At 37.8% G+C, this 15,405-nt stretch overlaps 1 protein-coding gene across 1 annotated transcript; it reads left to right on the forward strand.

Moving 5' to 3' along the window:
* The first annotated feature begins 11,961 nt into the window (after positions 1–11,961).
* Positions 11,962–15,119, forward strand: LOC115662094 (ankyrin repeat-containing protein BDA1-like). The gene is made up of 2 exons (XM_030584276.2): positions 11,962–12,596; positions 14,345–15,119. Exons 1-2 carry the CDS (start codon positions 12,012–12,014, stop codon positions 15,083–15,085), a joined length of 1,326 nt encoding a protein of 441 aa, XP_030440136.2. The 5' UTR covers positions 11,962–12,011; the 3' UTR covers positions 15,086–15,119.
* Positions 15,120–15,405: the final 286 nt, after the last annotated feature.

Raw genomic sequence — 15,405 nt, forward strand, 5'->3', positions numbered from 1 at the left:
AATAAAACATTAAGTTCAACTATTATATTCTAAATGAAGATCCTAAACGAACTTAATTAAAGAAGGAAATATCAAAATTTAAAATCCTTAAATTCATCCGATAAAAGACATAATTCCAAACTTGAGGTGTCCCCACATCATTTTCACTTTATTCATAAAAAGTCCCGACATTGAGTTTTTAAAATGACGGTTGTCTGGCAAAGCATATCTACTATGATACTCTTGAAATTCGGAGCCATCTTTGCAAAATCAATCCAAATGTTCTTGCTTTAAGAAAAGATCCCAACCAAACTTGAACATCGATCCATCATTTGATCCTGCAAATTTTCTGGTATAACGAAATTAATTTTAGATCAATTGTAATTTTTTGGATTTTCTGTCGCTTCAAATTTCTCTGCCAAAATCTCATCTGTATCTAAATTCAGATCAACATGAGTGGAGCTTTTCTCCAAAATCATCTCTCCATCCTAACGGTACATATTAAGTCAATATATCTTAAAAAAAAGTACCCCTTGTAATTAAAAAGTTGCTTCTCACAAAAAAAAAGCATTTGCCTTCTTAATTTTTTATACATTCTTATCAAATAATTGTTGAAATTAAAATGTTGCGTATTTTATTCATGGGATAACTAACAGCTTCCTGAAATCACAAGTAGTTGGTCTGGGATGATTAAAACCTTGAAATCACAATTAGTTGTACATGACCTTCCTTTTTTATCTTGAAATCACAATTACTTTGTGACCATTCTTTAAGATCTTTAGCTCGCCAAGGACAATTTTCGGTGTGGCTGCTATCCTGCATTAGTAGAGAAAATATTGAGCACTTTTGTTCAAAGCTCTTTACATCCCCTGAAAAGCTTTATTTCTCTTGTTCCAGTATTGGGAAATTTGGCTTGTGCCGGATATGCTCAATATCATTTTGACTGAAGAATCGAATGCAAGTCCCGAGCTCTGAGTCAACATTTTATGTTTCAGATTCATTGGGTTCTTTTAATTAAAGGATTTTAATTTGGAGTCACCAGTTAAAAGAACTTTAGATGTTTTCCAACTAGAGTTATTGAAGTTTTGTTCATTTCCAATTCATGTAGGGTAAATATGTGTATTTACTAATTATTCCTGCATGCTAAAAACTAGAGCCATCGTAAGGATCTTTGTATATGTCATTCCATCTCCTAATGGTCATACTTGCCATTCGGCTTTGCGAGCCATTTCTATCAAAATCATTGATTCCTTATATAAGTGTTTAGAAAAGGAACCTCGTCTAGACAATGACTGTACCATTTAGAATCGATTCTGGTTGTATCATCCTTCCAGCTGCCTCTTGTCCATTTAGGGCATGTTTGGCAACTTGCCAAATAGTGATTGATTCTGTTCTTTTATTTCCAGAATCAATTTGGGAACAGAAATCCGTTTGTTAAATTTTTTGTACCCGGGCACAATTTTGCAAAAAATTGTGCTCAGAATCAATTTTGGAATAGAATTAAGAATAAAAAAAATAACTTCTTGATTCTGGAACAAATTTTTCAGAACTGATTCTTATTGGTTTTTTTCTTTTTTTTTATTGTTGTTGTTCTTTGGCCCCGCCACCCGCCGTGACCGGCCCCGCGAGATCTTGGGGACGGCGAGGCGGCGCGGCTCGCCCGCCAAGGCGAGGTCGACCTTGCCGTCGCCGCTTCCTGGCCGTCGCATCGCACGGGCGGCGACGGCGAGCCGGCCTCGCCTTGGCCGGCGAGCCTCACCTCGCCCGCTAGGGTTGGCGATGGCGAGGTCGAGCCTCGCCCGGCCAAGGCGAGGTCGGCCTCACGCGTCGCCACCCGGGCGGCCAGGACACAGGTGGCGACGGCGAGGTCGACCTCGCCCGGATACGGGGCGAGGTCGAGCCTCGCCTTGGCCAAGGCGAGGTCGACCTCGCCATCGCCACCGGCCCGAGGGCCGTAATCGCCCTCGGCCAGACCCTAGCTTGGCCGTGGCGGTAGCCCGGTGGCCGGCCATGGCCAAGAAAGGAAGGGAAAAGAAAGAAAAAAAAAAGAGATATAAATATTAAAAAATTCAAAATATTATTAAAATATTATTAATAAAAAGAAATTTTGTGTAGTTACCAAACGCATTTCTGTTCTTTTTCTATTCTAAGAACAAAAATTTTGGGCGATTACCAAACGCCTTCAAATGCTTAGACATTGTTTTTAGGTCATGAGAATAAAAAAGAATCATTTACGCTGGAATCGGTCCCAGGCATAGAATGGATTGCCGTGCAGCCTTTCTATTACCCGTGTTCGACTCCCAAGCGCCCAAATCCAAGTCCATCGAGGCTGGGCCCGGCACCCCAATGCTTGGGCTTGGGTCCATCGAAGCTATTTCGGGACCCCATGCTCATGCTCGAGTCTTGGGCTTGAGCGTTGGGGATTCAGGGCACGGGGCATCGAGGTGGTGTCTAGTTCTAGGTCCATGGAGGAAAGCCACGCTTGGAGCCCACCGCGGTCGATCTAGGGACACATAGGTGCCTAGTGCCTAACTAAACGAGAACCCGTCTCCATCAAGGCCGGTGCGACACGTGTCCTAGTCTCCGAACTCTTGAGGGCTGGGTCCATCGAAGGTCTGGGCCCATGTCCCATGCTTAGGTCTCGGCTTGAGCATCGGGGATCCGGGCAAAAGGCACCGAGGTGTTCTGTCGAGGCTGGTCCGACATCCCTATGCCTATTCTCGTATCCTGTGGTCTCCAGCCCAAGTTTATCAAGTCTAAGCGCAGAGCACTCTTGGGCCCAACCTCGATGGACTGTGGCTCGAGTGCTGAGGACCTGAGTCTGACCTTTGTGAACTCCAGCCTAGTCTCGATGGACCGGTGCCCGTCCTCAATGGATGTGGGCATGGCGTAGGGAATCCAAGCACTGGCATCAATGTCTGGGGTCTAGACTTTGTGTGTCTGGGTCTTGGGGATCCGCACATGAGTATAAAGGTTTTGGGCTCAACCTTGATAGACCCAAATCAGAGCATGGGCACTGGAATCCTGTGCCAGGCCTTCATGTACTAGGGCCCTATCTTGATGGCCGCACGGAGGTTCCGAGCTTGGCCTCCGTGGACCCAGGCCCAGCCTTGATGGACTCAGGCCCGAAAGCCGGAGAGGTAAGGACAAGCATCAAGTCCCGGGCACGGGCACATGATTAATTTTGTCCCTGCAGAACACATTGATGACTTTGAGCAGATTTGGAGTATTTGCCCTGTGCCAACATCATAGAAGAAACACAAACAAGCACTTTTAATGAGGCCGGAGCCCAACTAATGCACGTTTCGTAATTGAATTTCAATACATGTTTTTTTTGGGTCAGAAAAAGAAAATACTACCTATGTCCTGCCAAATCCTGCCAAAGGAATCCATCTCCCAATCAACACGACCTATGACTTATCGAATTGAAAAGTCTTACGTAAATAATTTGCCTCCACACTCTTTACCTCCGCGCTCAACTACTTACATTTGAATACTAGTGTGGAAGCCGTGCTATGAACGATTACATCTTCGTACTCCTTAATGATGGAGTTTTGTATATTGGTAAAAGATTATGACCTTTCAATTATCTTTACGTCCTTAAGGCAATTCGCTTGAAAGGAAATTTATGGTCCATGGAGTAACTAAAAAAATTTGTAAGATCACTGTCGATTGTTCTAAGAGATTAATATGTTAAATAAATGTGTAGTTAATATTTAAGCATTCTATTAATCCACCTCACGTATAGACTCGATTTTAACTTAAGACCGGATGTGGTAATATTTAAATATTCTAACACCCCTCACGTATAGACTGTACTTGTACCCCCTCACGCATAGGTTGGTTTTTGGCCTGAGATTAAGCATGAAAATATATAATAAGGAAGGCAAATAGAGGTGTAGAAAGAATTTAAACTCAAAACCTCTTACTCCGATATCATAAAAAAATTATGGGACCACTCCTAATTGTTTTAAAAATTTAAATTATCAAATAAAAGCGTATTTAAAATATTCTCACACTCAAACTCTCCTTGCCTTACCTAAAAAACTCATTTTCACTCTCCAATTATCCTTGGGTTTTATATCTCTTGGGCCATTAGACCATAGAGAAAGGGAAAGAAGAAAAGCAAGCCTTTTGCATGTGGTTCCACACTCGTTGACTTTTTCGGTTCATGGTCTGATGTTTTTATACACAAAGGCAGACGATAATTTCGAATACAATAAGCTAAAATAACAAACTTTTATCCGCTCCAAAGAATAAGTACCAAAAAAGTCTAAAATCTATTGTTCGGACGTCAATTCAATTCTAATTTTTTTCAATTTTGCCATTTAATCATAAACCTTTGACGATTTGTTAATGTAGTCTTTTTGATCAATTTTAACAGGAAATCATTGAAGTGGACATCGGCCGTCCTACGTGGCACGGCTGGCGTTGACGTTGATAATTTTTGCAAATTTTAAATAATTTTCTGAATTTTTTTTATATTTTTCCTTTTTTTTCCTTTTCTTTAGTCCTCGTTGACCGCGGGCGAGACAGACCTCGTCTAGATTTGGCAAGGGCTGTGGGTGAGGGACGCGTAGGCCTCACCTAGTGGTTGGCGAGGGGCTTTGGCCATTGCGAGGCCCTAGCCGGACACAGTAGGAAAAAAAAGAAGAAATAAGAACATAATAAATTCAGTAAACAATGCAGAATTTTCTTTTTAAAAATTGCAAAATTGTCAACACCAGTGTTGGCCATGCCATGTAGGATATCCGACGCTCACATAATTTCCGTTCAAAGTTGATCCAAAAAGACTATATTGGTAACTTATTAAAAAGTTTAGGATTAAATTGATCATATTAATAAATTAAGAATGAATTGGCATTGATAGAATATATTTATAATTTTTTTTGTAATTTTTCCTGGCATCATGCATGGAGCAGCGAGCTCCACGTGCTATCTCCATTGCACTTCATATTTAAAGTCCTTTTAGATCTTGGCTTTATTGCTGCGAGGTCACGTGATGATATATATTGAGAGAGACACACACACAGAGCTCCATGCATGGAGCTGCCTTTAATTGATGAATTGAGGGTCCAATTAGGTAGCGAATGATAACCATTCACATTTGAGAATGAGTTCGCAAACATAAATAGATATTTCTATTTTTGGTTCCAGATGAGTTTAGCCGAGAAAAGAAACCCGTTTGATAACGACTAAAAATTTCTATTTAAACGTAAACCCGTTTGATAACAAAGACAAAATTTCTATTTTCGAAACAAAAACCCGTTTGATAATAAACAACACAAAATTCTATTTCCATGAACAAAAATCCATTTTTTAGAAATGGAATAAAAATAATTAGAAAATCCAAAAATTCCTAAAAATCTCAAAAAAATTCAAAAAATCCAAAAAAAAATTGAAAAATTCTAGAAAAATTCATCACAATTTCCAAAAAAATAAAAAAAAATTCAGATTTCGAGAAAATAGGAAATTTGTTGAATTTTTTCAAAAAAAATCAAAAAATAAAAAATTTCAAAACTTCATAGAATTGCTTAAAATACATGTGCCCACCCACTTTTAGTAAAATTTAAATTTTTTTAGGTGTCCAAAAAAAATAAAAAAATCAAAAATTTCAAAACTTCATAGAATAGTTTAGAATATATGTGACCACCCACTTTGAGTGAAATTTAAATTTTTTAAAGTGCCCAAAAAAATTCAAAAACTCAAAAATTTCAAAACTTCACTAAGAATAACTTAAAATACATATGGCCACCCACTTTGAGTGAAATTTTAATTTTTGAGGTGAAAAAAAAACAAAAAATCAAAAATTTCAAAACTTCACAGAATGACTTAGAATATACTGTGGCCACCCACTTTGAGTGAAATTTAAATTGTTTTAGGTGTCGAAAAAAAAATAAAAACATAAAAAAATCAAAAAATTTAAAACTTCACAGAATGACTTAGAATGCCTCTAGCCACCCACTTTGAGTGAAATTTAAATTTTTTTAGGTGCCCAAATGGTATTTTTGATTTTTTGATTTTTTAATTTTTTTCGGCACCTAAAGAAAATTAAATTTCACTCAAAGTGGATGGCTACATGTATTCTAAGCCATTATGTGAAGTTTTGAAATTTTTGATTTTTTGCTTTTTTTTCTTTTCGTCGGCACCAAAAAAAAATAAAATTTCATTCAAAGTTGGTGGCCACAGGTATTCTAAGCCATTCTGTGAAGTTTTGAAATTTTTTCTTTTTTGCTTATTTTTATTTTATTTCCGGCACCTAAAAAAATTAAATTTCGCTCAAAGTGGGTGGCCACAGGTATTCTAAACAATTACGTGAAGTTTTGAAATTTTTTTTTTTTTGGCACCTAAAAAATTTAAATTTCGCTCAAAGTGGATGGCCACGGGTATTCTAAGCCACTCGTGAAGTTTTAAAATTTTTGATTGTTTTTTTTTTAGGCACCTAAAAAATATAAAATTTCACTCAAAGTGGGTGGCGGGTATTTTAAGCCATTCTGTGAAGTTTTGAAATTTTTGCTTTTTTCTTATTTTTATTTTTTGGCATCTAAAAAAATTAAATTTCGCTCAAAGTGGGTGGCCACAAGTATTTTAAGCCATTTCGTGAAGTTTTGAAATTTTTTATTTTTATTTTTTCTGCACCTAAAAAAATTTAAATTTCGCTTAAAGTGGATGGCGCAGGGTATCTTTAGCAATTACGAAGTTTTGAAATTTTTTATTTTTACTTTTTAAATTTTTTCGGCACCACCTAAAAAAAATTAAATTTATTTCAATTGGGTGGCCATAGGTATTCTAAGACATTCGTGAAGTTTTTAAATTTTAGATTTTTTATTATTTTTTATTTTTTTGGCATCTAAAAAAAATTAAATTTCGCTCAAAGTGGATGGTCATAGGTATTCTAAGCCATTTTGTGAAATTTTGAAATTTTTGATTTTTTATATTTTTTTCGGTACCTAAAAAATTAAAATTTCGCTCAAAGTGGGTATGATTCTAAAAGATTACGTGAAGTTTTGAAATTTTTGATTTTTGCTTTTTTTCCCACCTCAAAGATCGTGACTTCCGGATAACATGTGTTTTGAAGAAAGAGTTCTCTCAGAAATGATTCTCATTTTTTGTCTAAAAATTGAAAACCTACTTTTTTATTCGATTTACGGTTGAGAATCGGTTACGAAACAAAAAGTTGTTCGAGAAATAGAAAAATGGAATTGCGTTACCAAACGAGTTTACGGTCCAAAGCTATTTCGAGAACAGAAAAGCAGGTTCGGACGAGCAGGAATGGTATATCGCACTACCTTTAGAGTCTGTTAACACATGGATGACATGAGCAGATTTGGATTATTTGCCCTGTGGCAACGTCATCATGAGAAACAGTGCAACCCACCTTGGCTTTCTTAAAATCTTTTAAGAAGGCCGCAGCCTAATCCACGTTTCGTATTGATTTTCAATCGATTATACAAGAAGTCGTTTGACTCATGTCATAAGTTATATTCACGTGGAACCGAGCCAAGTCCTGCCAAAAGAGTCCTTCTAACAATCAACAAAATCTTAGGGTTATCGAAAAGAAAAGTCTCGCGTACTTTCCATCAAAGCAATTAATTTGCCTCCATACTCTTCACCTCCACGTTCAACTCCTTCATATTCACTCCGCTTGTTTTCATTCCTTCCTTTCGTTTTTCCTATTCCATTTTATGAAATCGAAATTGACTATTTTCATGTAAATAAACTCTGGAAGTCAGTATTATTTCAAGATAATAAGTAGACCTATCAAAATATATCATACAGGGAACGATAGCAAAATATTATTTCATTTATCGAGTGACAGACTTTGTATATCATGCTATATATATATATATATATATAAATTTCGAGTTTTTGGGCTTTACACTAATTTAGAGAATGGTGAATGGTCCATGTAGTAACAAGCTCTCTTGGCCTCGGTATGCAAAAACTCATTTTCGGTATCATATTATAATTCTCAGACCTTTAGAGCAGTAGGGGAAAGGGAAGAAGAAGGCTTTTTCAGTCTATGGTCAATTAATAATTGCTGATGGGTGATGATTAATTTACACAAAGGCAGACGTATCCACACACAGGCTCCATGAATAGAGCTGCGAGCTCCACATGCTCTCTCTATTTCACTTCATTTATAAGCACTTTCCAGATCTTGACTTTTTACACAAATGCAGACGAATATTTCGAATACTGTTTCCCATAAATTCAAACTTTATCCACCCACACCTCCATGCGTAGAGCCGCAAGCTCCACGTGCTCTCTGTATTTCTCTTCCTATTTAAAGGCTCTCTAGATCTTGGTTTTGATGTGTGGTCCTGGGATGATTTCTTAGCACCAAGGCCAGAAGCATATTTCGAATACAATACTGCTCAAAATCAAATTTTACCACACACAGTTCCATGCATAGAGCTGCGAGTTCCACGTGCTCTCTCTACCGCTTCATATTTAAAGGCCGGACACGTTTTACACAGAAGGAGCTACAAGGTACAGATAGTGAACAAAAATGGAGATACTTCTTTTTTGCAAAAATCCATTCTACAGGTGATTCAAATGTTAGTTTTTGACCAACATTTGCAAAAGGGTGACTTCAGAAAGCCCTACACGACATAAATATTAGGACAACTTAATCCTGCTGACGTTAGTTTGAATTACATGGAAGGGAAATAAATTTAGGGGTGTGTAAATCAAATAGCAGATGATGAAACTTCTTGAAATTCTTAAACTCAATCTCATCTTCATATAGAAAAAGTAATGTATTGGAAACTCATATGTCTACAAAATCTTTTATGTTACTTGAACAGTTTTTGTTGATTTATTTCAGCTCAGTTAGTATAGATCCTTCAGTTGCAGTTTCCTCTGCTACTGAAACGGCTCTACTCCCTGTACATGATAGTGGCTCTTTATGGCATGCATGACAATCGTCGCATGTGCTCGCCTCATCATTTTGAGCCAGTGAAGTTGGTGCCGCAAGCATTTTGTTCACTATACCCGAACCGTCGTCTTAATGAAAGAGTTCACCGAGTAAGATTTTTATGCGGTTCATCATTTCACTATCATTTTCCGTATCATGGGTCTTTTATGACTTAAGGTCGAGTTTTAATAGTCAAAGCATATGAGATTTTTAAGATAATATTTAACCCCTCCCAAAATTAGCTCGTAGCTATGTTATCTAATTTTGTATTACGGAATTGCAATATGTAAGTATAATTCACGAGAGCATTCCTGAAACTTCCGGGTTAAAATCTTTAAAATTAATATCAAGAGAGATATTATACCAATTGTACGATTTACGATTATCGAAACTCAATTGCCGGTTAAATTAGGAGGAACAAGTGATGAAGAACCCACCTATCGGTGACTGATTTTTGGATATCGGTGTGATCTTCTTCGACAGTCAATAGGGATAAGTGTAAAAACGGGACTTTAGGTTTGGGCAGTTGCTCAATTGAAGACTTAAACTTTTGAATTGGCGACTTCGAGCGATTATCGAGTTTGCTACAAAGCGGAATTCGAGCATTGAAATTCTTATGCTTCACATAGTTTTAAGTAGATACCATCTTTGTGAGCCGGGTGGTTGTAGTTGTGATTGATCAAGACAACCTCAGCCGCTACTCCCCACAACTTCATGTAGTTGCGGAGAAATGACATCCAACGATATATAAAAAAAAAAAATCAGAAAAAGACATCGAATTCCAATGTTCTCCCCCCTACTTTTGACCCACCTCACATTGAAAGACCATAAAACAGAAAAAGCAAAAGAAAAGAGAGAGCAAAGAGGTAAGAAAAGCCTATATTCCCTCCTCAAAAGGCGTTCTCTTCAAGCGCACAGCATCCGAGGATCGTAATTGCAAAAGCAAAATCAACCGCAACGAAAAGAGACGGACAGAAATACGCTGAAAGATCATCAATGGTCGAATAAAATCTTGACCTTACCCCACCACACTGGTGCTCCTCACACGAAGTCATGGGATTATCCCGTAGATAGCGGAGGAAATTTGGCTCAGATACCATTCGACGAAGAAATCAGGGGGGGCCCAAGGCATCTAACTTTGTCTTGCAAGGCCAGTTTTTCGGCAAAATTGATCGGTTGAGAGTATAAAATTGGGAACCGAATTGATCAAGACAGGTTCCCAATCTTTTTATCTAGAAATCGAACCAATTCCCATGTGACTGATAAGGCTGATTTGGGTTGGTTCTTGGATTGAACCAGCCCAATTGCTCACTCTTAATAGTATTCGTCTGATTTATGATTATGGAAAACTCAATTGCCAATTGCATTAAAGAGGAACAAGTGATGAACAATCCCCAAATGACTCACCAGTTTATAGACATTGATTTAATCTTTTTGACGGTAATAGAGATAAGCGTAGAGAAAGGGCTCAAGTTTGGGCATTTTTTATTTTTTATTTTTGGTCGAAGTTTGGGCAATTTAGTCAATTGAAGAGTTGAAGGCTCACATGCCAACTATTCACATTATGGAGTTCACAGTAAAAAGACATCGAATTCCAATGTTCTCCCCCCTACTTTTGACCCACCTCACATTAAAAGACCATAAAACAGAAAAAGCAAAAGAAAAGAAAGAGCAAAGAGGTAAGAAAAGCCTATATTCCCTCCTCAAAAGTCGTTCTCTTCAAACGCACAGCATCCGAGGATCGTAATTGCAAAAGCAAAATCAACCGCAACGAAAAGAGACGGACAGAAATACGCTAAAAGATCATCAATGATCGAATAAAATCTTGACCTTACCCCACCACACTGGTGCTCCTCACACGAAGTCATGGGATTATCCCGTAGATAGCGGAGGAAATTTGGTTCAGATACCATTCGACGAAGAAATCGAAAAAAGGGTGGCGTTAGCAGTGAACCGATTAAACCGGTTCAACCCCAGAACTTGTCTTGCAAGGCCTGCTCTTTCGGTAAAATTGATCGGTTCAAGATATAGAATGGGGAACCAAATTGATCCAGCCAATTCCAATCTTTTTATTAGGAAGGCAAACATATTACCGCGTGAATGGACTTGGAACCGATAAGGCTGGTTCAAACTAGAATCCGAATTGAACCAGCCCGATTGTTCACTCCTAATAGTATTCGTCTGATTTTTTTTTTTTGGTCAGAATATATGTCTAATTTATGATAATGGAAAACTCAATTGTCAAATTCCATTAAGGAGGAACAAGTGATGAAGAAATCACTGATGACTCACCAGTTTATAGATATTGATTTAATCTTCTTGATGGAAATAGAGATAAGCATGGAGAAGGGGCTTTTAGTCAATTGAAGAGTCAGATTTTTATTTTGGCCACTTGATGACTTAACATTTTTTATTTTAAAAAAGCTCTAATCAGATTATCGAGTTTGCAGTTAGTAGAATTCGGGCAATGAAATTCTTATGCTTCACACGGCTTTAAGTAGATACCATCTTTGCAAACCGGGTGGGTGTAGTCACGATTTATCAAAAACTGGTGAGGCCGTTTCGATAATACACCCACCGATATTAACCAAAAAAAAAATTCAGACCAGAAATTATTGGCTAAGGCTTAATTACACTTGTTCGATTGATTTAAATTATCTCTGACGACTTGACTCCTGGCATTGCGAAACTTCGCATGCAAGTTCATTAAAGAGAAAGATCCCCCAATCACTTCAATTGTTTCTATGGGATAAATCATAAACAATGAATCACCTAATTATATTTTGGTTGACTATGGCACTATATACTTCCATCCATCGTCAACGACATATAAAAAAAAAAAATCAAACCGCAAATTACTCGGTTAGGATTAATTGGACTAGTTCGATAAATTTGAATTATCTTGCTGACTTGGCTCACACAATGCAAAACTTCGCATGTAAGTTCTCAAAAAAAGATCGAATTGTTACTACGGGATAAATCATAAACAATGAGTCACTTAGTTTTTTTTTGGTTGACTAGGGCACTATTTATAATTTTGCAAGTTTGCTACTAGTACTTCCATCGATCACCAACGAGCAAAGCCCCTTTGATCCCACATTTCCCTAAAACTATGGACCCTCGGCTTCACCAAGCAATAGAATATGATGATGTTGATGAGCTACATAGGTTAATTGTGGAGGACCGAAAACTCTTAGATCGTGTATCTGAGGAACCCTTCCCAAATACTCCTCTCCACGTCGCTGCGGCTGCCGGGAAAATCCAAGTGGCCATGGAGGTGGCCATCTTGAAGCCATCATTTTCTCGGAAGCTAGATCCAGAGGGTTACAGCCCCATGCACTTGGCTTTGCAACACAAGCATTATCACACCGTGAGGGCACTGATGACCCTTGACCCCGAGTTGATTCGAGTCCAAGGACGATGCGGGATCACCCCTTTGCATTATGTTGCAGGGAAAGAAGGAGATGATGAGCTAGAGCTCCTAGCCGAATTCCTATCTGCTTGCCGATCGTCCATTGAAGACTTGACGAGTCGATGCGAGACCGCGGTTCACGTAGCCGTCAAGAAGCACAACCTCAAAGCATTCAAGGTTTTGTTTGGATGGCTTAAGCGAGTCCATATGACACGAATCTTGAACTGGAAAGATCAAGATGGTAACACCGCCTTACATATTGCTGCATCTGAAGGGCAGCCCAAGGTATAGTTCATCGGTTTCGTGGTTTTTAATGATTTTATTATTCGATCCTTCAATTCAACACAAGCTTATCCAGGAGCAAACATAATGGTAATAAGTACATGGTTTTAGAAAACATTCAGAATGAGGAGATTTGAACGGGACCACCTTGTTTTGTTTCTTTTGATGGAGAGAAGAAAAGGAATTAGGAGGGATTGGATATCACTCCTTCCCTCCCACAATCTTCTACTTCCAATTCTCTCTCTGACAAATTTCCCGTGCACTTGGTCACGGGAGGAGAGGCCCATCCACACATATAGTAGTCTTTTTATGTCATTCAGATGGGTTGTAAAATTTAGGTCAACAAGTAGTGCTTCTATATATAAAATAAAGTCAAATAGTCATTAAGATAGTGATTATATGAGTATGTAGATTGTTTTTTCATTGTTGTCGTTTAATTTATTATATACATATGGGCATGTTTGTGAATTAAATTAAGTGCTCGAAATTAAAAATTTAGCAGTAGATGACATCAAACTTGTATGATAATCCTAATTGGCGTTTGACTTATAAGACTCAATTCAGTCAAAACATCCACCTAATCTAGTAATCTTTATAATGGACAATAATTAGAATCTTCCCTATTATATTGTTAAAACCTATCAATAGTAATCATAGTTTCATATTTGAAAAGAAATTAATCATATTCAGTGATGTATTTTTAATTATCAACAAACAATTTTTTATTTCTATTTTCATCGCATAAGATTATCAACACTAGCGCTTACTTTTCAATTAAACAAGCCCATAGTTTCACTTCAAAAGTGGGAAAACTATTTTAAGCTCGTGATGCTTCCACTTTGTGTTCATTTTAATTGGCCTAACTATATTTTGGTTGGAGGTTATAGAGAAAAGGGAAGGAAAGAAAAGGAGTGATATAGAGAGATCACCAGGTTTACAGTAGTAAGTGGAGAGAAAAGTTATGATCAAGATTGTTTCCCTTCGAACCCCTATAAAACTCAGTTTTTAGTGAGCTCTAAATCTTTTTAAGTTGGATGATTTTGGATCAATACTTCCCTTCCAACTCTTTACATCATAATTACTCCTACCTAACACAACAATAATTTCTATTATTTCATTTTTCCTATGGATTAGCAAAATCTCTTTCCTTCTTTCGAAATCAGTCCATTCAAAAATATTGTACGAGATAGAAGCTGGTGAAATGGAAGCTAACAAGGACAAAACGACACAACCATAAAATAATCACTTGGTGGATCGGAAAATTACTCCCTGATTAGTTGAATCTTATGCATCAAGGATATAAATATACCTGTCTTAGGAAGTCTTTCTCTTCATAGCAAGAGAACTAATATACAAAATGTGATTGACTCCTAAGCCTTTCAGTTGACGTAATTAAGGCCTATGCTTTTATGAAAGACCATAGTTATTAGGGTTATCACTTTTGTAGATTCTCCTATGTTACAATTCATATGGGATATTCCTAGCTACCACGTAAATAATTTTGGGTGAAAGGACTAGATCGCACTTTTTAAAAAGATTCAGGACTTCACTACATTGGTTGAAATAATTCAATTTGATATATCAGATTTAGCAAACTTTTTCCCTTTATTTGTTGATCGTTGCATCACTTGCATCATTCAAACTTACATGGCATGAGCTCACTTTGTGCACAATAGTAAAGCCTGTTAGAAAGCAGTGGTTGAAATTGAAGGGATACATACTTCATTTTGTTCTGTTTGCAATTCTTCCAGATTATCAAGCTATTGATTGGGTATACGGATGTAAATGCGAAGAACTTCCAGAATAGGACAGCTCTGGACATCTTCCTAGTGAATGTTCATTTTGATGAAGGTCTTGCGAAGAGGTTATGCCTAAGATCCACTTCTACCCTCTCTCTATCACAGTTTTTAAGCATGGAACTAACTCACTTTGAGAAGTACTTATATATTTTCGGCATCCAAAATGAAGCCACTCTCAACATAATCCTTATAGTGGCTACCTTAATTGCGACTGCCACTTACCAAGCTGTTCTGAGTCCTCCGGGAGGATACTGGCAGGATTCCACTTCAAATCCCCCGGCCAATTCCACTGTCGTTACCCCCAATTCCAGCAGCATTGCTGTTGAAAAGCCACATCAAGCCGGGAACATTATAATGAGTGGCTCAAATCTATATTTCTTCGCATATCTCAACAGCACGGCTTTTTACGTCTCCGTCTTGTCAATCGGGGTCTCTGCTCTTTCACTGTGGCCCAACACTCGCATTGTTTACTTCTCTTTGATTATTCTTGGCTTTGCCTACTATACGTTCCTTGTAATTGAATTCCCCAAATCCTTTAGTGTCGTCGGAGTGTTCGCGCTGGCCTTTTTGTGGTCCTTGCCATTCGTGGGGTTGGTGCTCCCCTGGCTCTCGTGGCGAGAGCACTTCCGAGTTGTATCCCGAGTTGATGCCACAAGGAGACAAATCAGCGACATCCCAGGATTAAAGGAATAATTCGCATGTATTTTATTTACTTTAACTACTCTTGTGGTGTTTGAATGATACATATCCAAACCAAACTTCAACATCTATCCATCAATCGATTTTGTAAATTTTATGGTATCACGAAATCAATTGTAGATCTATTTTAATTCTTGCGATTTTCTATCGCTTCAAATTTCTCTACCGAAATCTCGTCTATATCTAAATTCAGATCAACATGAGAGGGGCTTTCCTCCAAAATCGTCTCTCCATCCTAATGGCAAAAATGGTTACCCTGAGATTCTTCCTCAAGCTCAAAATGCTCCAAATCCTCTAATTCTTGAAAAGGAAAT

This window comes from Syzygium oleosum, unplaced genomic scaffold (assembly GCF_021117445.2).
Source record: "Syzygium oleosum isolate NSW1041296 unplaced genomic scaffold, Sole_v2.1 Sole_v2.29, whole genome shotgun sequence".
Taxonomy (NCBI): Eukaryota; Viridiplantae; Streptophyta; class Magnoliopsida; order Myrtales; family Myrtaceae; genus Syzygium; species Syzygium oleosum.

Coding starts and splice junctions, on each gene's coding strand:
- LOC115662094 (XM_030584276.2), top strand. CDS start 12,012: ATGGACCCTCGGCTTCACCAAGCAATAGAATATGATGATGTTGATGAG. Junction 12,597..14,344: donor CATCTGAAGGGCAGCCCAAG/GTATAGTTCATC, acceptor CAATTCTTCCAG/ATTATCAAGCTATTGATTGG.